At 40.8% G+C, this 21,956-nt stretch overlaps 1 protein-coding gene across 1 annotated transcript in view; it reads right to left on the reverse strand.

Moving 5' to 3' along the window:
- Positions 1 to 21,956, reverse strand: part of NUP210L (nucleoporin 210 like) — a 229,987-nt gene that overhangs the window by 167,799 nt on the left and 40,232 nt on the right. The window contains exons 9-10 of the mRNA XM_004474977.4: positions 15,210 to 15,316; positions 13,476 to 13,616 (exon numbers count right to left, since the gene is read on the reverse strand). Coding sequence (XP_004475034.2) covers positions 13,476 to 13,616; positions 15,210 to 15,316 — 248 coding nt within the window. The remainder of the gene's footprint in view (positions 1 to 13,475; positions 13,617 to 15,209; positions 15,317 to 21,956) is intronic.

The raw sequence follows: 21,956 nt of genomic DNA on the forward strand, positions 1-21,956 counted from the left end.
GCATTGGGCGGCTCTCCTCAAACGGTGCACTCCTTGTGCATGGGCCTCCCCTACGCGGGGACTCCTTGCACAAATCAGCATTGCGCATGGGCCAGCTCCACACAGGTCAAAGAGGCCCAGGGTTTGTACCAGGGACCTCCCATGTGGTAGACGGACGCCCTAACCACTGGGCCAAGTCCGCTTCCCTCCTGCCTTTTTTATAGTTGTTTTGGTGGAAGGACTGAGTCCTGGAATTCCCTACTCCACCATCTTCCCTGGAAGTCTTCAATAACATGGAATTTCATCCACCTAAATTTATTATCACAACTATATAATAGGAAAATAAAGAACTCAAAAATACTATGGGAAAAAGAAGAAACTTTTAAAATTATTAATTATATCTCATACATTTATTTATATGAAAACAATTTGGGGGAAGCGGATATGGCTCAATGGATACAGCTTCCACCTACCATAAAGGAGGTCCAGGGTTCTATAGCCAGGGCCTCCTGGCCCATGTGGCGAGCTGGCCCACGTGGAGTGCTGCCACAAGAGAGGAGTACTGCCCCACAAAGGGGTGCTCCCTATGCAAGAGGCCCCATGCAAGGAGTATAGCCCTGCACAGGAGGGCAGACTGCCCAGAAGTGGTGCAGCCCACACGGAGAACTGACACAGCAAGATGATGCAACAAAAGAGACACAGAGAAGATACAATATGAGACACAGCAAACTAGGGTGCTGAGATGGAGCAAGAGAATGGTCACCACTCTCCCACTCTGGAAGGTCCCAGGATGGGTTCCAGAAGCCGCCTAATAAGAATACAACAGACACAGAAGAACATACGACGAATGGACACAGAAAGCAGACAAGGGGAGGGGGTGGTAGGGGGTAGGGGGGGAGGAGAAGTAAAGAAAAAAGAAAAAGAAAATATAGTATTGACATCTGATAAAAGAAAAGCTTAAAAAAGAAAAGAAAAGAATTCGGCATTTTTAATAAAACCAAACATATACTTACCATATAACCCAACAATTGCATGCTTGGGCATTTATCCCAGAGAAGTGAAAACTTACATTTACCCTAAAACCTGTACACAAATTTTAGAGCAGCTTTATCTGCAATAGCCAAAAATTAGAACAAGCAAAAGTACATCAAGAGGCAAAAGGTTAAACAAACTCCTATAAATGGAATACTATGCAGCAATAAACAGAAATGAAATATTGATTCATACAACAATTTAGATGGATCTAAAGGGGTTTATGATTATTGAGAAAATCTAACATCAAAAAGATATGTACTAGAACATATGTCCAGGGTGCATGGTAATGTTTGGATATACTCATAGTGGCAACAATTAAAAACCACAGTAGGGGGGGTACTGGGTTCCTGGCCAGTGGTGCTCTGTCGTGGTCCCTAGGGGAGCAGCGACAGTCTCCCAGGTACAGTGGCGGGGACCGGGAGGGAGTGAGGGTTCAACAGTGAGCCCCTGATGCTAATGACTATGCTTCTGAGCTGACAAACCTAAAATAAGAACAAGGCCTAGAGCAACATTGTGCCTGGGAATTTCCTCCTGTCAGCCTTCATGTTACTCAAATGTGGCCAGTCTTGAAGCCAAACTCAGCATGTAAATGCAATGCCTTCCCCCCAGCGTGGGTCATGACACCCGGGGATGAGCCTCCCTGGCAACGAGGGACCACTATCAACTACCAACTGATGATGCAACTGGAAAATGACCTTATACGGAAGGTTCAATGCGGATCAGCAGAATATCCATGTCTACATAAAATACCATGACTTTAAAATGCTGTTAGACCTAAAGTAAGGGGGAAATGGAAAGGAGAAATGAGTTTATATGGCTACGAATTTCTAAAAAAGAGTCTGGAGGCTGGCAGAAGGATTGCCCTCATGCACAACTGAGCAGAGTCAGAGAGACAGATAAAGCAGATACAACCCCCAGCTATTGGTTCCTTTGAGGGCTAAGGAGACCCATGGGAGTTATGGTCATGGCCGATGGAGTTAACTACCAGGGCAGATGGCCCCTCTTTGGAAATGGTGTTTATGTGTGATGAATCTGGACTCAGATGGGATCTCCCTTCATAAGACTTTCATGCTAATGTGCTGGAGGTGCAGTTAGTGTTGGGGTTTAAGATATATTTAGGGGATTTGAATCTCTGGACTGACAATGTGATAGCCAGGTCCTGAGCCTCAACAGACTCCAGCACCTACAATCTGATCTATTGGACTCACCTCACTCAGCTAAGATGGAGTTGAAGAAGGACAACCACCATACCATGGAGCCTAGAGTGCCTACAACTGAAAGCGGGAGGATTGCATCCAGCATCCATGTGGAATCTGAGCCTCCTCTTGACATAGAGGTGCAATGGACACAACCAATCCAATGTCCACATAGAAGAGGTGGCATTGGATTGGGAAAAGTGGACATGGTGGACGATGGGTATGGGGAAAGGCAGGAAGAGATGAGAGGTGGAGGCGTCTTTGGGACATGGAGCTGCCCTGGATGGTGCTTCAGAGGTAATCACCGGACATTGTAAATCCTCACAGGGCCCACTGGATGGAATGGAGGAGAGTATGGGCCATGATGTGAACCATTGTCTATGAGGTGCAGAGGTGCCCAAAGATGTACTTACCAAATCCAATGGATATGTCATGATGATGGGAACGAGTGTTGTTGGGGGGGGGAGAGGGGGGGCGGGGGGGTGGGGTTGAATGGGACCTCACATATATATTTTTAATGTAATATTATTACAAAGTCAATAAAAAAAAAAGTAATAAAAATTTTGCCATTAAAAAAAAAAAAAAAGATATGTACTGGGGAAGCAGCTGTGGCTCAATCAGTTGGGCTCCCATCTACCATATGGGAGGCCCTGGGTTTGCATCTTGGGGCCTCCTTGTGAAGGCAGGCTCATCCGCACACTGCAGAGCACTGCCCAACCCGCAAGTGCTGCAGAGAGCTGACTCAGCAAGGTGACACAACAAAAAAAAAGGGAAACAAGCAAAAAAACACAGAAGAGCGCGCAGAGAATGGACACAGAGAGCAGACAGCAAGCAAGCTGCAAGGGGGGAGGGGAAATAAAGACATAGAAGAACACACAGTGAATGGACACAGAAAGCAGACAGCACACAAAAAAGCCACAAAGGGCGGGGGATATTAAAAAAATTTTTTAAAAAGGATATATACTGTATGACTTCATTTATGTACTTGAAGTGACAAAACTACAGAGATGGAGAATACATTCAAGGGGACAGGCACAGGGTGGAGGAGTTAGTGTGACTATAAAAGAGTGGTATGAGGGATTTCCTCTGTCGTGATGGAACAATTCTTTATCATGATTACGTGACAGTTACACGAATCCATATATGGGTCCAAAATGCACAGAACTATATGCACAGAAACACACAAAATGAGTGCACATAAAAAATGAAAACTGAATGAAGTCTATAGTTCAACAGTATTGCAGCAATGTTGATTTCCTGGTTTTGAAATTGTACTATAATTATATAAGATGTCACTATTGGGGGAAACTGGTTGAACAGTTCAAGGCACTATATGTAATATATATATACATATATATAATTTACAGATTACTGACATATAATTCATATACAATACAATTACTCATTTAAAGTATACAGTTCAGAGGAAGTGGATTTGACTCAACTGATAGAGTGTCCACCTGCCATATGGGAGGTCCAGGGTTCAAACCCAGGGTCTCCTGGCCTGCGTGGTGAGCTGGCACGTGGAAGGAGTGCTGTGCCACACACAAGGAGTGCACCCTGCAAGGAGAGCCACCCTGCATGAAAAAAAGCGCAGCCCTCCCAGGAGTGGCACCGCACACACAGAGAGCTCACGCAGCAAGATGACATTACAAAAAAGAGACGCAGTTTCCTGGTGCCACCAAGGGTGCAAATGGACACAGAAGAACACACAGCAAGTGGTCACAGAGAGCAGACAATGGGGTGGGGAGGGAAGAGAAATAAATAATAATAAATATTTTAAAAAAGAAAACTTTGCACTCCTTAGCCCCCTAATCTGCCTATGTCCCCCAGCCCTAGGCAACCACTACTTTTTGTCTCTATTGATTTGCCTATTCTGGACATTTCAAATAAATGGAATCATACATGTGGTCCTTTGTGACTGGCTTCTTTCATTTAGCATAATACTTTGTAGCATATATCAATACTTGATTTATTTTAATTGTCAAGTAATAGTTCATTGTATTAGTAAACTAGAATTCACTTTTCCATTTATAAGTTGATGTAAATTTGGGTTGTTTTCACTTTTTTGGTTATTATGAATAATGCTACTGTGAACCATTCACTTACAAATTTTGGGGTAGACATATTTTCATTTCTCTTGTATATTTACAAAAGAGCAAAAGTACTAGGTCATATCTTAACTTCACAATATATCTTTTGAGGAAATGCCAGACTGTTTTCCAAAGTGGCTGTACCACTTTACATTCCAGCCAGTAGTTTATGAGAGCTCCAACTTCTCCACAACTTATCATTGTCTGTGATTTGAGCCATCCTAATGGGTATGAAGTGGTATCTCATTGTGGTTTTTATTTGGATTTCTCTAATGGCTAATGGTGTTGTACATCTCTTCACGGGCTCATTGGCTGTTTGTCTGCCTTCTTTGTCCTATGTACTATTTTTACAACTTCTTGTGAGACTTTAATAATTTCCAAATTAAAAGTTAAAAAATAACGCATTCCCCCAAAGTGATTAAGTACTTCAGTATATTCCATAAAGACTTCTTCCAAAATTTAGATTCTACATAATCCCTATATTATTCCCAAATACAGAAAAAATGAATTATACAACTTTCTTAATTAAGTACCAAGAAAACAGGAAAAACTCATGAATTATAATATAGTAGATGTCAATTAAAATCTTCAAGAATATTTGAAATAGAGAATCAGTAGGGTGAAGACAAGAATACCCAAAACAAACAATTTTTAAAGGAGTAAGAATGTGCTCAGATTTTAAAACAGGGAAGCAGATTTGGCCCAATGGATAGGGCATCTGCCTACCACATGGGAGGTCCAAGGTTCAAACCCAGGACCTCCTGACCGTGTGGTGAGCTGGCCCACGTGCAATGCTGATGTGCTCAAGGAGTGCCGTGCCACGCAGGTGTGTTCCCGTGTAGGGGAGCCCCACACGCAAGGAGTGACCTGTAAGGTGAGCTGCCCAGTGCGAGAAAAGTACAGCCTGCCCAGGAATGGTGCCACACACAGAGAGCTGAAGCAGCAAGATAATGCAACGAAAAGAGACACAGATTCTGGGTGCCACTGACAAGAATACAAGCAGACACAGAAGAACACAGAGCGAATGGACTCAGAGAACAGATAACTGGGGGGGAGCGGGGAAGGGGAGAGAAATAAATAAAAATAAATCTTTAAAAAAAAAAAAGATTTTAAAACAATATTCTTTTAAAAGCATGGCCTGTGGATTGAAGACAAATTCTAGAAATAAACTCAAACTGCAAGAAATACAATAAAGGACTTCTAAAATTCAAAGTGTATTAAATAGTTATAAAAAATGGGTATATTTTAATTATGAAGGGAAATCCATTCCAAGCATCACTCATTCATTTGATAAATACTTATTTATACTAATTATAAGTCAACTACTTTGTTAGATGTAAGGGAAACAGTTGTGAACAAGGTAGACACAGTCCTTATTCTCAAAGTTTACAATCTGATGAAAGAAGCAAATAATAACATTAAAGTATGATGGATAGTGTGACCTGGGAAATCAGGGAGCTAAAATATATAAAGGAAAAGCATGCCTGAGGAACTGATATGTAAGTTGGAACCTGTATGTTGAGCAGGGAGAAAATGTTATAGACACAAGGAACAGCGTTTGTTTAAAAAAATTTTTCAGAAGCAACTGTTGGGGAATGAATCATGTCCCCAACATACACCACGATCAGATCCCAACCCCTGGTCCTATGAGTATGAACCTACTTGTAAAAAGGACCTTCAAAGATGTTTAGTTAGGGTATGCCCAAACTGAATGAGGGTGGGCCCTAATCCATTATGGCTGAAGCAAAGGAAATTGGACATGGAAAGTGAATTTATAGGGATAAACCAGAATCTGGAAGTCAATCGAACCTGGAAGAGAAAGAAGACATTGCCATGCGCATTGCCATGTGATGGAAAAGTCACATGACCCAGAATACCAAAATCTTCAGGGAGAAAGCACCTTGCTGGGAAACAAAAACAAAAACAAAAACCAGGGAAACGGACTTGGCCCAGTGGTTAGGGCATCTGTCTACCACATGGGAGGTCCACGGATCAAACCCCGGGCCTCCTTGACCCGTGTGGAGCTGGCCCATGCACAGTGCTGATGCGCGCAAGGAGTGCCATGCCACGCAGCGGTGTCCCCTGCGTAGGGGAGCCCCACGTGCAAGGAGTGCGCCCGTAAGGAGAGCCGCCCAGCGCGAAAGAAAGTGCAGCCTGCCCAGGAATGGCGCCGCCCACACTTCCCGTGCTGCTGACGACAACAGAAGCTGACAAAGAAACAAGACAACAAGACGCACCAAAATAGACACAGAGAACAGACAACCGGGGGCGGGGGGGGGGGGGGATTAAATAAATAAATAAAATTTTAAAAAAACAAAAATAAAACCTAGAGGCAAAAAAGAACAAGGCATTTTCTAGGAACTAAAAGTTCTGTATGGGGAAACGGACTTTGGCCCAGTGGTTAGGGTGTCCGTCTACCACATGGGAGGTCCACGGTTCAAGCCCTGGGCCTCCTTGACCCATGTGGTGCTGGCCCATGCGCAGTGCTGATGCGCGCAAGGAGTGCCGCGCCCCGCAGGGGTGTCCCCCGCGTAGGGGTGTCCCCCACGCGCAAGGAGTGCACCCATAAGGAGAGCCGCCCAGCGCGAAGGAGGGAGCAGTCTGCCGAGGAATGGCGCCGCCCACACTTCCTGTGCCGCTGACAACAACAGAAGCGGACAAAGAAACAAGACGCAGCAAAAAGACACAGAAAACAGACAACCGGGGGAGGGGAGGGGAATTAAATAAATAAAAATAAATCTTAAAAAAAAAAAAAAGTTCAGTATGGCTGAAGAATATGAGGAGAGTGACAAAACCTGAGGCTGAAGAAATTGTCAGGGGCCAGTCATTTAGCTGGAGTCACAGACTCAAATGCCTACAGGTACCAGGTAAATAACATAAATTGGTTTATTACTCTGGATATAAAATAGGGAATTCATAGGAACCACAGCAGAGTGAAAAGTACAGACTAAATAGGGAAACCACTATCTATTCCAGCTGATTGTCGTCAGATGTTCAGATTTCTCTAGAGGATCAGAAATCTTGGGTTTTATTTAAAATTTCACAATTATGTGGGGTGGTGGGGGGATATGTGGGGAGGGGTGCACCTGGGGCATGCCTCTGTAAAAAATGTTCATATGGTCATGGGGTACTATCTCAGTGGGTGGAGTCTCACAAAACAACCAAAAGCATACTGAATTCCTATCCTGGGCAGTCCTGCTACCTTCTCTCATAGAGTGGCAAGAATTCCTAGAGTATGGGAAGTGGATGTGGCTCAAGCAGTTGGGCTCCCACCTACCATATAGGAGGTCCAGGATTCGATGCCCAGGGCCTCCTGGTGAAGGCAAGCTGGCCCGTGTGGCAAGCTGGCCCATGCAGAGTACTGGCCTGTGAGGAGTGCTTGCTTACGTGGAGTATGTGCAGAAGTGCTGCCCCACACAGGAGTGCTGGCCCATATGGAAAGCTGGCACAGCAAGATGACGCAACAAAAAGAGACACAGAGGAGAAATGGTAAGAGACACAGCAGACCAGGGAGCTGAGGTGGCACAAGAGAATGATTGCCTCTCTCCTACTCCAGAAGGTCCCAGAATCAGTTCCTGGAGCCACCTAATGAGAATACAAGCAGACACAGAAGAACACACAGCAAACACAGTGAATGGACACAGAGAACAGACAATGGAGGAAGAGGGGGAGAAATAAATAAATAAATCTTTTTTTAAAAAAGAAAAGAATCCCTAAAGTACACGGGCAATGCCTAGCAAAGGAGGACAGACTAATACTCTAGGCCCTTGATATTGATCCTTGTACTTATACCTCATTCTTGTGAAACTGAAACTTAGCCTAGTATTATATTTGCCTAAGAGTTACCTCCTGAGAGCCTCCTTGTTGCTCAAATGTGGCCTTACTCTAAGCCAAACCCAGCATATAAACTCATTACCTTTCCTCTGGTATGGGACATGATTCCCAGGGTTAAGCCTCCCTGGCACCAAGGGTTATTACTGCCATGAACTAGCAATGCGTTAGGAAAAAAATCTTGACCAAAAGGGGGAAATATTAAATAGAAATTAGTTTTTATGGCCAAGAGATTTCAAAGAGAGTTAGGAGGTCATTCCAGAAGTTATGCTTATGCATGTTTCAGTTGGATCTCATTGACTGCCACAGTAAACAGTACCTTAAGCAGGGGGGATCCTGAAGGCTCTAGAGGCTTCTATACACTATAGGCAGGGCAGACAATCCCAGGAATTCGGCATCCTATCAGTGGGCCTTACCTTGGAATATATGATAACCTATCCCCCCTATGTATTGGAATTAGACTCATTTGTAATTTTCCTACGCATGGCTTTTCTGTCCTTTTTATTTGAACCTATAATCAGCAGTATACCTGTTAAATATATGTCCCAGAGACTTAAATCTTCCAGCTGTTCATATGTCAGTTGAGCCCTGAATCTCAGCAGAGTTGCAGCCAACACCTATTCTCCAATTCATCAGACCCGTTCCAGGACAAATAATAAAAGGATGATGATGGACAATGCTCATCCCAAAACATAGAGTATCTACAACTGCAAGCAAGGCAGGTCGGTCCATCTGCCCCATGGGATCTAGGCCTCCTCTCAATTGGAAGCAGAGCTGGCATCACCACTTCAAATTCTCAAGATTGAGGAATGAACAAACATAAGGGGGAAATTCAACTATGAACTAAAGTAAACTTATTATTATTCTAGTAATGGAAAAACTTGTAACATTGATATAAAGGTAGTAGTCACCCAAGATCTGAGGGGAAGGAGAAGAAAGAATAGGAGAAGTTTTGGAACACTGGAATTCTTCATGACATTACAATGATGGATACAGGCCATTAAACATTTTGTCAAAACCTATAAAATTTGCAGAGCCAAGTGTAAACCATAATTTAAACTATAGAGATGATTAGTTGAAACACTTCAATATGTGCTCATCAATTGTAACTAACTTACCACACTATTGAAAGATGTTGTTAATGGGGAAAAGTGGCGGGAAGGGGATGGGTATATGGGAATCCCCTATATCTTTGATGTAACATTTATGTAATCTAACGTTTTTTAAAAATAAATAATAAAAAATTTCCCAATTAAATATTAATTTACAATTTCACACCCTAGTGGGTGTTGGTGAGGATGTGGAGAAATAGGAACATTCTTTCATTGTTGGTGGGAATGTAAAGTGGTGCAGCTACTATGGAAACCTGTTTGGCAGTTCCTCAGAAAGTTAGGTATAAAATTTCCATATGACCTGGCAATACCACATCTAGGTATATACCCATAAGAATTGAAAATAGAGACTCAAACAGGTATTTTCACACTGATTGTTCATAGCAGCATTATTCATAATAGCCAAAAAGTAGAAGCAACCCAAGTGTCCAATGGATATATAAAATGTGATGGTATATACATGCAATGGAATATTAAAAAGGAATGAAGTTCCGATGTATGGTACAAGGCTAAATCTTGAAAACATCATGTTGAGTAAAATAAGACAGAAACAAAAGGACAAATAATGTAATATTTAGAATAGTCAAATTTATAGAGACAGAAAGAAGATAAGAGATTTCCAGGTGCTGGGAGAAGGGGAAAATGAGAAGTTACTGTTTAGTGGGTACAAAGTTTCTGTTTGGGATAATGAAAAGTTTTGGAAATAGTGGTAATGGTTGCACAACATTATGAGTATAATTAATGCCACTGAATTGTACACTTAAAAAAGGTCAAAATGGCAAATTTTATGTTTTATATATTTTTCCACAATAAAATCTTTTTAAAAATCAATATGAAGCCATGAAAGGATTTTAAACACATCATTATTTTTGTAGTTCTTGGAATATTATTCTGGCTAGGGGCAAGACAGAAAATAGTAATACTAGTTAGGAAGCTACTGTTAAAGTCTAAGTGAAAGACAGCAATAAGAAATGAATGGTAAGAAATTAATGGCTTTGAGAGACATTTAGAAGGAGAATTGGCATGGCACTTAAAAATGTACTGAATGCAGGCCCTGCTGTTATCGAGATGGTGGAATGAGACACTTCAGAGCCCGTCCCTCCTCTGAAACTTTGAAGAATCAGTAAGAATTGGCAGAAACATCTTTCTCAAAACTCCAGAAAATAAGACTTCAGTAACAGGGCAAGTACCAAATCAAGGAAAAAAACTACTTAAAAGCAGTAGGATCTCATGTAGCCCCTGGCTGGCCCCTCCTTCCACCCCTCACCTACAAGGTGTGGAGTCAGCCCATGCTCACAGTGTGCAGATCCCTGGTTCCAGTTCCGGAGAGAGTAGAGTAATCCTTGTGCACATAATAGGACCATGTATGTCTGGCCCAATCTATCTGCTGGTGGCCTGAGGGTCTCATCATAACAGACCTTGCGCCGTATGTGGAAGGCAGCTCAAGGAGTGTTCAAGGAGCATAATGTATATGATATAACCTATGTTCAAGTATTCAGAAATGGATTGACAGATAGATACATAGATGGATGGATGGAAGGATGGATGGGTAGATGGATGGTTGGATAGATAGAATGTATAGCAAATGTGGCATAATGTTAAAATTGGTGGTTCTGGTTATCTGAAGTATAGGGGTGTAGCAGTTTGATATGGTTATGAATTTCAAAAATAGATATTGGATTATGTTTGTAATCTGGTCTGTACTTGGGTATGATTAAGTTATTAGGGTTTTGATTGGGCCACGTCATTAGGGCATTGAATCCCCACCCCTTGGAGGTTAGGGACCCACAGATAAAAGACATGGAAAAGGACAGAGTTGAGGGTTTTTTATGTAGAAGTTTTGATGTTGGAATCTGATGCTGAAGCCTTAAGCTGGAGCCCTAGGAAGTAAGCATGTAGAGAAAAGAGAAGCAAGCCGCAGGAAGAGAGGAACCCTGAGCCCAGGAGAAAGCAAGCCCTGGGAAGAATGGAACATTGAACCCAGAGAGAAGCAAGACCCTAGAGGAGAGGAACCCAGGAAGCCTGAACCCTCACAGACATTGGTAGCCATCTTGCTCCAACACGTGAAAATGGACTTTGGTGAGGGAAGTAACTTATGCTTTGTGGCCTGTTATCGGTAAGCTCCTACACCAAATAAATACTCTTTATAAAAGCCAACCAATTTCTGGTATTTTGTATCAGCACCCCTTTGGCTGACTAATATAAGAGGTATGTTGGGGTTCTCTATATGGAATTTGTAATACTTTTGTAATTGTCCTCTAAGGTTCGAAAGTATTTGAAAATAAAAATTTAAAATTTAAAGATTTATTTATTTTATTTAATTTCCCCCCCTCCCCTGGTTGTCTGTTCTTGGTGTCTATTTGCTGCGTCTTGTTTCTTTGTCTGCTTCTGTTGTCGTCAGCGGCATGGGAAGTGTGGGCGGCGCCATTCCTGGGCAGGCTGCTCTTTCTTTCCACGCTGGGCGGCTCTCCTCACCGGCGCACTCCTTGCGCGTGGGGCTCCCCCACGCGGGGGACACCCTTGCATGGCACGGCACTCCTTGCGCGCATCAGCGCTGCACATGGGCCAGCTCCACACGGGTCAAGGAGGCCCGGGGTTTGAACCGCGGACCTCCCATATGGTAGACGGACGCCCTAACCACTGGGCCAAAGTCCGTTTCCCAAAATTTAAAATTTAAAAATGTATTGAATGTAGAACATGAGGGAGAAGACAGTTAAATGTAACATTTAGGATGCGGTCTTAACTGGGTCAAAGAATCACTGGTGAAAAACAGGTTTGAAAGAGGAAAACAGGTTTGGCAGGCTTTAAAAATCAGGATGCTTATATATTTTGGTGGCGTTAGAAATAACTCATTCTTTATCTCTTTATCCAATACCTCCATTTCTGGTATTTTGTCATATGGAAATTAGCCAAAAGTTAAAGAAAAATTATACAAAGATAACCAGTTTTGTCATTTACAATAGTAAAACACTGGAAACAATGAAGAAGTTCAGTCCAGGGAGTATGGCTAAATAAATTGGTATATTAACCCTTTGAATATTTAGAATGAAAGTACTCGTATGTGGGGAAACAGATATGGATCAAGCGATTGGGCTTCCGCCTACCACATGGGAGGTCCTGGGTTCAGTTCCCGGTGTCTCTTGGAGAACGCAAGTTGGTGCAGCACACTAGGCATGGCGAGCTGATGCAACAAGATGATGTAACAAAAGAGACAAGGAGGACAGACAATGAGAGACACAACAAACCAGGGAGCTGATGTGGCTCAGGTGACTGAGTGCCTTTCTTCCACATGGGAGGTCCTGGGTTTGGTTCCTAGTGCCTCCTAGGGAGAAGACAAGTAGCCACAGAGAGCACACAGCAAATGGACACATAGAGCAGACAGCAACCACAAACAATGGGGGGGGTTATAAATAAGTAAAATAAATCTTAAAAAAAAAAGGTGGACTTAATGACACATGGAAATGTGCATATTAAATAATTTTTAAGGAACCTCAAATGATATGTTCACAGCGACAACCATTATATTAAATATAAATATAATCACAAAAATTAGAATGTAATTTGAAGAGTTATAATCAACTGAGTGTCCGGCTTATCAATTTTTAAAAATTTTTGTGAAACATTAAATGGTATGTATATATTTATTTGCATAGCAACAAGCCAGCTAAGCCTTTCAATATTCTTAAAAAACAAAGAGTGTCCCTTTTTAGAGAAGATTTAGGTTTGCAGAAAAATCATGCATAAAGTACAGAGTTCCCATATAGCATCCTATTATTAACACCTTGTGGTATATTTGCTACAATTAATGAAAGAATGTTTTTATAATTGTGCTATTAATTACAGTCTATGGTTTACTTTAGGGTTCAGTATGTAGTACAGTCCTATGGGTTTTTTAATATTCTAGAAACATATATAGAACTTAAAATTTCCCCGTTTAACCACATTCGATGTATAATTCAGAGCTGTTAATTACATTCACAACGTTATGCTACCATCACTACTACCCATTACCAAAACTTTTCCATCACCCGAAATAGAAACTCTGTACAATTTAAACATTTAAACATTAACTGCCCCCACTTTGGCTACTGGTAGCATATATTCTAATTTCTGATTCTATGAATTTGCTATTCTAATTATTTCATATTAGTGAAACATTATAATATTTGTCCTTTTGAGTATGGCTTATTTCACTTAACATGAGGAAAGAGTGTCCTTTTAATTCTTACCTGGAAAACGATGGAAGTCAGGGATGCATTTATTACTGCAACACCATCTTTCAGGGCTTTTACTACATGGTAAGATCCATTAACAGTGGTTAGCTGCTCTTCAAAGTACTCCTTTGGAAATTGATACATAATCCTGAGATTCTGAAATCAGACCAATTGCAACACAAACCTGAACAGAGGTCATTCCCAAAGTCATCTTAACTCCAAAGTAAATGAAAAAAAAAAAAAATGTAGTGGCTATACATTCAGGGGATAAAGAAATAAAACAAAATTTTTGCTCTCCATCATGGAAATTCTAATTTATTAAGTGCAATTTCAAAAGGAACAAGATTTAGAGAGATCAATTAATGGCAAGCAGTCAGTAATACTGCCAAAATTTATGGTGATTTTATTGTAATTTGTGCTAAGCCATAAATTGACAGTTTTTTTTAAGAAGCTTTAGATTACATGAATGATACATCAAAAATATAGATGCAACATTTCCCCGCCTGTTCTGCATCTTAACCTACTGACTAGGGAGCTTATACTAACCAATGAGGAAGTGTTAGTCTCCTAAGACTTAAAAACAACAACAACAACAACAACAACAACACAACACAAAACATGCCCAAACCAGAACCAACAAAATGCTCCTCTAAGCTCAAGTGAAAGGAGAGGAAGGGGGAAAGGCCCTTCGCAGCCCCAAACAGCTCAAGTATAATTTGCGCATCCAACTCTGTTTTCCTCTCTCAGTCCTCCCTCAAGCCTAAAGCAACTTTTCTGATGAAACACAAAGAACCTCCCTTGAGTTTTTTGCATCTGAAAACGGGACTATTTGCCCTGCTCCTGCCCTTTAAAGTGGGAACTCCCTTCCATGATTCTGTGGCCCTTTACTGGTCAAAGGGATTAAAAAGAAAAAAGGGGGGGACAGGAAAAAAACAGTCAGCTCCTCCCCAGAGAATGAGACCACCTGCTGAGTACTCCTCCTTCGGGTGTAAAACTACTTTCTATGATTCCAGAGTGCTTTACCTCCCCACATGCCTTTTAAAGTGGAGCCTGTGTGCTATGGACCATGGTTAGTGGTAACAGTCTGATGATATTACCCCATAATCTGTATAACAAATGTTCCACATTAGCGTGGTGTGTTGGTGGAGGGGTGTTGTATGGGAATTCTACACATGTGCATGATTGTTTTCTAAGTTCACAACTTCTGCAATTAAAAAAATTAAAAAAATATATATATATAGGGACATACCATATACCCCAACTCCTCCCCTCTTTTTAAGCTTTCCTTTTATTTTTGATTATTTTTATTACTGTTTTTTTCTGTAAGCTTTTTTTTTTTTTTAATGGAGGTACTAGGGATTGAACCCAGGACCTCGTATTTGGGAAGCAGGCACTCAACCACTAAGCCACATCCACTCCCAAATTGACAGTTCTTAAGGAGAGAAAGGGAACCTGGAGAATGAGTATACCACTTCACATGTGATGTGTGCACTACTACTCTCACCACTACAAAACTGTGGTAACCACCTCTTCAATGAGAGTTGTAGAGTAAGGATGGTCTCCCCTCCAAAATGTTAGCCCTGGTGTTCTCTTCAACTCCTTTAAATAATTCTGACTGAATTATACTCTTTACTTTTGGTTTAGCATTCCGCAAGGGCAGAGCTATTTAATAATAAAAAAGGAATAACTTCTATTGCCAAAAGTGAAATCTGGAAGTAACACACTAGAATAATACAAAAAGAGACTTACATCTGAAATATAGACCTTTGTGCTACTTTTATCAAACACTTCAACTGTAATGACATACATCTGTCCCACCTCTAGACTCCAACGGTCTCCAGGTTGGATGGTGAAACCTATACACAAATCAAGAAAGAAAAATATTAGTGGAGGTCAACATTTTTACAATAAATTAAAAAATAAAAACGTAATACTCTATTCAGAGAAAAATTCATGTATAGATGGGGATGATTTTAAAGTAGATTTTTTTAGTTCCCTCTCTCAAATTGTAGAGTAATAGAGAATATGTGTATGATATTGAAGTTAAATTGGTATCAAATCAAATATGATTATTTATTTAGAATGCTAAACTTTAATCCAGGGAAGTGGATTTGGCTCAACAGATAGAGCATCCTCCTACCACATGGGAGGTCCAGGGTTCAAACCCAGGACCTCCTTGACCCATGTGGTGAGCTGGCCTGTGCGCAGTGCTGTCACACAAGGAGTGCCATGCCACGCAGCGGTGTCCCCTGCGTAGGGGAGCCCCCCACACAAAGAGTGCGCCCCATAAGGAGAGCCACCCTGCGTGAAAAAAGTGCAGCCTGCCCAGGAGGCGCTGCACACATGGAGAGCTGATGCAGCAAGATACACAACAAAAAGAGACACAGATTTCTGTTGCTGCTGACAAGAATACAAGCAGACACAGAAGAAAACATAGCAAATGGACACAAAGAACAGACAATGGGTGGGGGGGGGAAGAAGAGAGAAATAAATTAAAAATTAAAAATTAAAAAAAGAAAGCAAGCATTAATAGAAGAATTGAGGGTCAAAAAAGGCATAAGACTTACAAAGATTGCATAGCAAAATGGCAGAAGAAAGTCCTTCATTAACAGTAGTTACTTTTTTCTTTTTAAAGATTTATTTTATTTATTTCTCTCCCCAACCCCCGGGGTCTGCTCTTTGTGTCCATTTGCTTTTTGTTCTTCTGTGTCCGCTTCCATTCTTGTCATGTGAGACCAGGAAACTGTGTTGCTTTTTTTGTCATTGTGGCATCATCTTGCTGTGTCAGCTCTCTGTGTGTGCGGTGCCACTCCTGGGCTGGTTGTGCTTTTTTTGCATGGGGCAGCTCTCCTTGCAGGGTGCACTCCTTGAGCATGGGGCTCCCCAGCGTGGGGGACACCCCTGCGTGGCACAGCACTTCTTGTGAGCAGAAGTACTGAGCATGGGCCAGCTCACTACATGGGTCAGGAGCCCTGGGTATAGAGGCCTGGACCCACCATATGGTAGGTGGACATTCTATCAATTAAGCCACAATCACTTCCCAGTAGTTACTTTAAGTGTCAATGGATTTAACTCAAAAGGCAGTCAAAAGGCAGAGATTGGGAGAATGGATAAAAAGATCCAACTCTATGCTGTTTATAAGAGACTCGCTTTAAATTCAAAGACATAAATAGGATGAAAGTGAAAGGATGGCAAAGAATATACTATGCAAGCAGTAACTAAAAGAGAGTTGAAGTAGCTATATAAATATCAGATAAAATAGACTTAAAGTAAAAAGTTGATACGAAGGGGAAGCAGAAATGGCTCAAGCAATTGGGCTCCCACCTACCATATAGGAGGCCCAGGGTTCAATACCCAGGGTCTCCTGGTGAAGGCAAGCTGGACCATGTGGCAAGCTGGCCCACACGGCGTACTGGCCTGTGTGCAGTGGTGCCCCATGTGGGAGTGCTGCCCCGCACAGGAATGCTGGCCCATGGGATAGCCGGCCCATGTGGAGAGCTGGCACAGCAAGATGATGCAACAAAAATAGACACAGAGGAAAGATAAGAGACACAGCAGACCAGGGAGCTGAAGTGGCGCAAGAGAGTGATCACTTCTCTCCCACTCAGGAAGGTCCCAGGATGGGTTCCCTGAGCCGCCTAATGAGAATACAAGCAGACACAGAAGAACACACAGCAAATGGACACAGAGAGCAGACAATGGAGGAAGCAGGGAGAAATAAATAAATAAATTTTTTTTGGCTGATATGAGGGACAAAGAAGGTCATGATATACTGACAAAGGGCTTCAGCAAGACCTAACAATTACAAATATATATGCACCTAACATCAGAGTCCCAAAATATATGATTTAAATATTGACAGATTTGAAGAGAGAAATAGACAACTCTATATCAGTTGTAGGAGATTTCAAGACATCACTTTCAATAATGGATACACTATCTAGACAGAAGGTCAAAAAGGAAATAGAAGACTTGAATGATCCTCTACTCCAACTAGACCTAACAGACATATATGTTCACATATGTTCATATATGTTCACCCAACAACAACAACAGAATGCACATTCTTTTTGCATGCACATGGAACATTCTCCAGGACGATCACAAAACAAGTTACAATAAATATAAAAATATCAAAATCATACAATGTATCCTCTCTGACCACAATGGAATGAAGTTAGTAAGCAAAACAGAGAGAGAAATTGAAAATTCATAAATATGCTCAAATAAAACAACCAGTGGATCAAAGAAGAAATCACAGGGATATTAGGAAATATATTGAGATGAGTAAAAATGAAAACACAACATTTCAAAACTTAGGAATGGGACAACCAGCAAGATGGCAGCAGAGGAAGGAGATCCTAGAGTCAGTTCCTGCTACAGGACAATTAGTAATCACTCAGAGCTATCTAAAGCATCTGTTTGAGAGTTCCAGGAGCCCAGAAGAGCATCCTGCAACATCCTTGAAAGAATGGAAGGAGACTGCCCATCTGCAGAGAAGATTCATAAGTAGAGGACTCTGGTCCAAAGGCTGGTGCCCATCCCTCACTAGCGGCACAAGCCTCCTCGGGGGCTATTCTGCAACTGGAACTGAAAGCTCCACTTCCCAAAAATGGGAGAGGAAGAGACAGTTGGGTACCAACTTCAGCTAATGATTAGTAAATTCAGCTGGCTAAAGTATTACCCTAAGAACAACTAAAGTTTGAAATTGTCCATGTCAGAAAGAGGCCAGTAGCCACCATTTTTACTCGGTCCCCAGCATGAGGGGAAGCCAGACTGACTGAAAATCAGTGACAATAGGGACCAGCCTAGGCTTCAGCCCCACCACTAGCAGGGCCTGCACCAGCCTCTCCAGGTAAGTGCAGGTACATTCAGCTATCAGACTGAATAGTTAGAAGTTTACTGAGGCAACTGTGGTCATCTTGGACTTGCATGGCATAGATTGCTGCCCACATCTTCAGCTCTATTCCCGCCCCAAGCAGGGGAGAAAGGGGCATGAAGTTTCATCAGTCTCTCTGGGCAACTACAGTCTAGTCCTGCACAACTTGGATTATTACACATGGCTGTGGCTCTGTCCCTACACCTGGCAAAGGAGAAAGTTGGGAGAAGCTTCATTGGTCCCTTGAGCAATGCAGGCAGCCTGAGCCTCCACAGCCTACAGGATCCTTGGCTCCTACTATGCAAACGGCAAGGGAGAAAGGGCAAGAAAGCCCTAAACTAAAGAGAAAAACTGCACCCAGAATAAATACATCTAGTAAGCCAGATGCCAAGACACCAACAAAAAATTATAATCCACACCAAGAAACAGGAAGATATGGCCCAGTTAAAGGAACAAGGTAATTCTCCAGATGACCTAAAGGAGTTGAGACAACTAATCATACATGTTCAAACAAATCTCCTTAATAAATTCAGTGAGATGGCTAAAGAGATTAAGGACATTAAGAAGACACTGAATGAGCACAAAGAAGAATTTGAAAGCATACATAGAAAAACAGTGGATCGTATGGGAATGAAAGGTACAATAACAAAATATAAAATTTAAAATATACTGGAATCATATAATAGCAGATTTGAGGGAGCAGAAGAAAGGATTGGTGAGCTTGAAGAAATGGCCTCTGAAAGTGAACATACAAAAGAACAGATGATGAAAAGAATGGAAAAAATTGAACAAGGTCTCAAGAAACTAAATGACAGGAAGAAATGAGAAAACATACATGTCATGGGTGTCCCAGAAGGACAAGAAAAGAGAAAGGGGGCAGAAGGAATATGTGAAAAAATAATGGTAGAATATTTCCCAACCCTATTGAAGGACATGAATATTCATGTTCAAGAGGCACAACATACTCTTATCTGAAAAAATTCAAATAGACCAACTCCAAGACACATATTCATCAGAATGTCAAATGCCAAGGACAAAGAGAATTCTGAAGGCAGCAAGAGAAAAGCAATGCATAACATATAAGGGATACCCAATAAGATTAAGTGCTGATTTCTCATCAGAAACCATGGAGGCAAGGAGACAGTGATATGATATATTTAAGATATTGCAAGAGAAAAACTTCCAGTCAAAAATCTGATATCTGGCAAAATTGTCTTTCAAAAATGAGGGTGAGTTTAGAATATTCACAGATAAACAGAAACAGAGAGTTTGTAACCAAGAGACCAACTTTGCATGAAATACTAAAGGGTGTGCTACAGACTGTAAAGAAAAGACAGGTGAGAGAGGCTTGGAAGGGAGTCTAGACATGAAGATTATATCAGTAAAAGTAAATAAAAGTCTCAAAGAAGTGATGAAAATAAAATATGACAGATAAAACCCAAAGGTCAAAATGCATGAAATAAGAACTGCCTTTACAGTAATAACATTGACTGTTAATGGATTAAACTCCCCAATCAAAAAACACAGACCAGCAGAAGTGAAAAGAAAACACCAGCTGCCTATATGCTGTCTGCAAGAGACTCACCTTAGACCCAAGGATACTAATAGATTGAAGTGAAAGTGAAAGTGAAAGGCTGGAAAAAGATTTTTCATGCATGCTGTAACCAAAATGAAAAAAACAAATTAACAAACGAAAAACTGGAGTATCTATACTTATATTAGATGAAACAGATTTTAAAAGATACTAGTAAGGCACAATCTGAAGAGGAAGTCAGGGAAAAAAATTCCATTTATAATAGCAACTGAAAGAATCATATATTTAGGAATAAACTTAACCAATGATGTAAAGCACTTGTATTCAGAAACTTTCAACTCATTGTTAAAAGAAATTTTAAAATACCTAAATAATTGGAAGAACATTCCATGCTCACAGATTGAAAGATTAAATATCATTAAGATGTCAATTCTACCCAAAGTGATATACAGATTCAAGGCAATCCAATAAAAATTCCACCAGTATTTTTTAAATAAATGGGAAACATGATTATCAAAATTTGAAAGGGGAAGGGGTCCAAATAGCCAGAAATATCTTAAAAAGGAAAAGCAAAGTTGGAGGACTCTCACTTCCAGACTTTAAATGAATTACCTAGCTACAGTGGTAAAAGCAGCATGGTACTGGCATAGAGACAGACACATAGGCCAATGGAACCAAACTGAAGGTTCAGAAACATACCCTCCCATACATTATGGCCAAGTGATTTTTGACAAGCCTGTCAAATACACCCAGCTTGGGCAGAACAGTCCATTCAACAAATGGTACTGAAAGAACTGGATATCCATAGCCAAAAGAATGAAAGAGGACCCCTATCTCACACCTTATCCAAAAATTAACTCAAAATGGATCAAAAAACTAAATATAAAAGCAAGAACCATAAAGATTCTAGAAGAAAATGTAGGAAAATATCTTCAAGACCTGGTGGTAGGTGGTGGATTCTTAAAGGAGATAAGAGGAGGACTGAGATGGACACTGATTTTTAATGAATGTAGAAGTTTTAATTAAATTTATTGTAAGAGTGTGGAAATGTATAGAGTTGATGGTAACACATTATAAGTGACAACTGGTTTGTAAATGGAATGTGGCTAAAAAGGGTAGTCTAGGGATGTAAATGCCAATTGAAAGAAAGCTAGAATAAAATCTAGGGACTGAATCACACAGTAAACCCGCAGGTGGGTGAGAATTGTGGTTGACGGTACAAATGCAAGAGTGTCCTTTGTAAGCTAGAGCAGATGTACATCACTATTGCGGGGTGGTGGGAATATGGAGAAGCATGGGAAAAATACAATTGGGGTAACCTGTGGACTATGGTTAACAGTAATGATGTAATATTCATGCATCTATGACAAAGATGTACTGTGTTGGTAATGGGGGAATATGGAAAAATTGTCCCAAATGTATGCTATGGACCTGGTAATAGTCTGATGATATTATCTCATAATCTGTAACAAATGTTCCACCACAGTGTGGTCTGTTGATAGAGGGGTGTTGTATGAGAATTCTGCCATGTGCATGATTGTTTTTTAAGTTTACACCTTCTGTCATAAAAATATATTTTAAAAATAATAATGGGGTTGGTTGGGGGGAAAATATACCAAATAAGGATGGGGACTATAGTTAGTAGTAAGATTTTGTTGATGTTCTTTCATCATTTGTAACAAATGTTTCATAACAGTGTGGCACACTGGTAGTGGTTTGATGTATGGGACCCCATCTGATGTTATGCATGTTTGCTTTGAAGGTTCATAACTTTTACTATACACTTGTTGTATATGTATATTGACATATAAATGATATAAAATAATATTAATAATAAAATAGGGTTGGTTGGGGGAAAGACACACCAAATGTAAGATACTTTGGCTGGTAGTAATATTTTGAGGATGCTCTTTAACCATTAGTTTAAAATGTTTCACAACAATGCAAGGTATCCTTGCATTTTTTTTTTTTTTGGTAGGGTGAGGTATGAGAGCCCTATATGATGTTATGTATGTTTGTTTCATAAGTTCACAAATATTACTATACACTAATTGTTTATGTATGTTTATGTATGAGTGATATA

The sequence above is a fragment of the Dasypus novemcinctus genome, chromosome 13 (genome assembly GCF_030445035.2).
Source record: "Dasypus novemcinctus isolate mDasNov1 chromosome 13, mDasNov1.1.hap2, whole genome shotgun sequence".
NCBI classification, from domain to species: domain Eukaryota; kingdom Metazoa; phylum Chordata; class Mammalia; order Cingulata; family Dasypodidae; genus Dasypus; species Dasypus novemcinctus.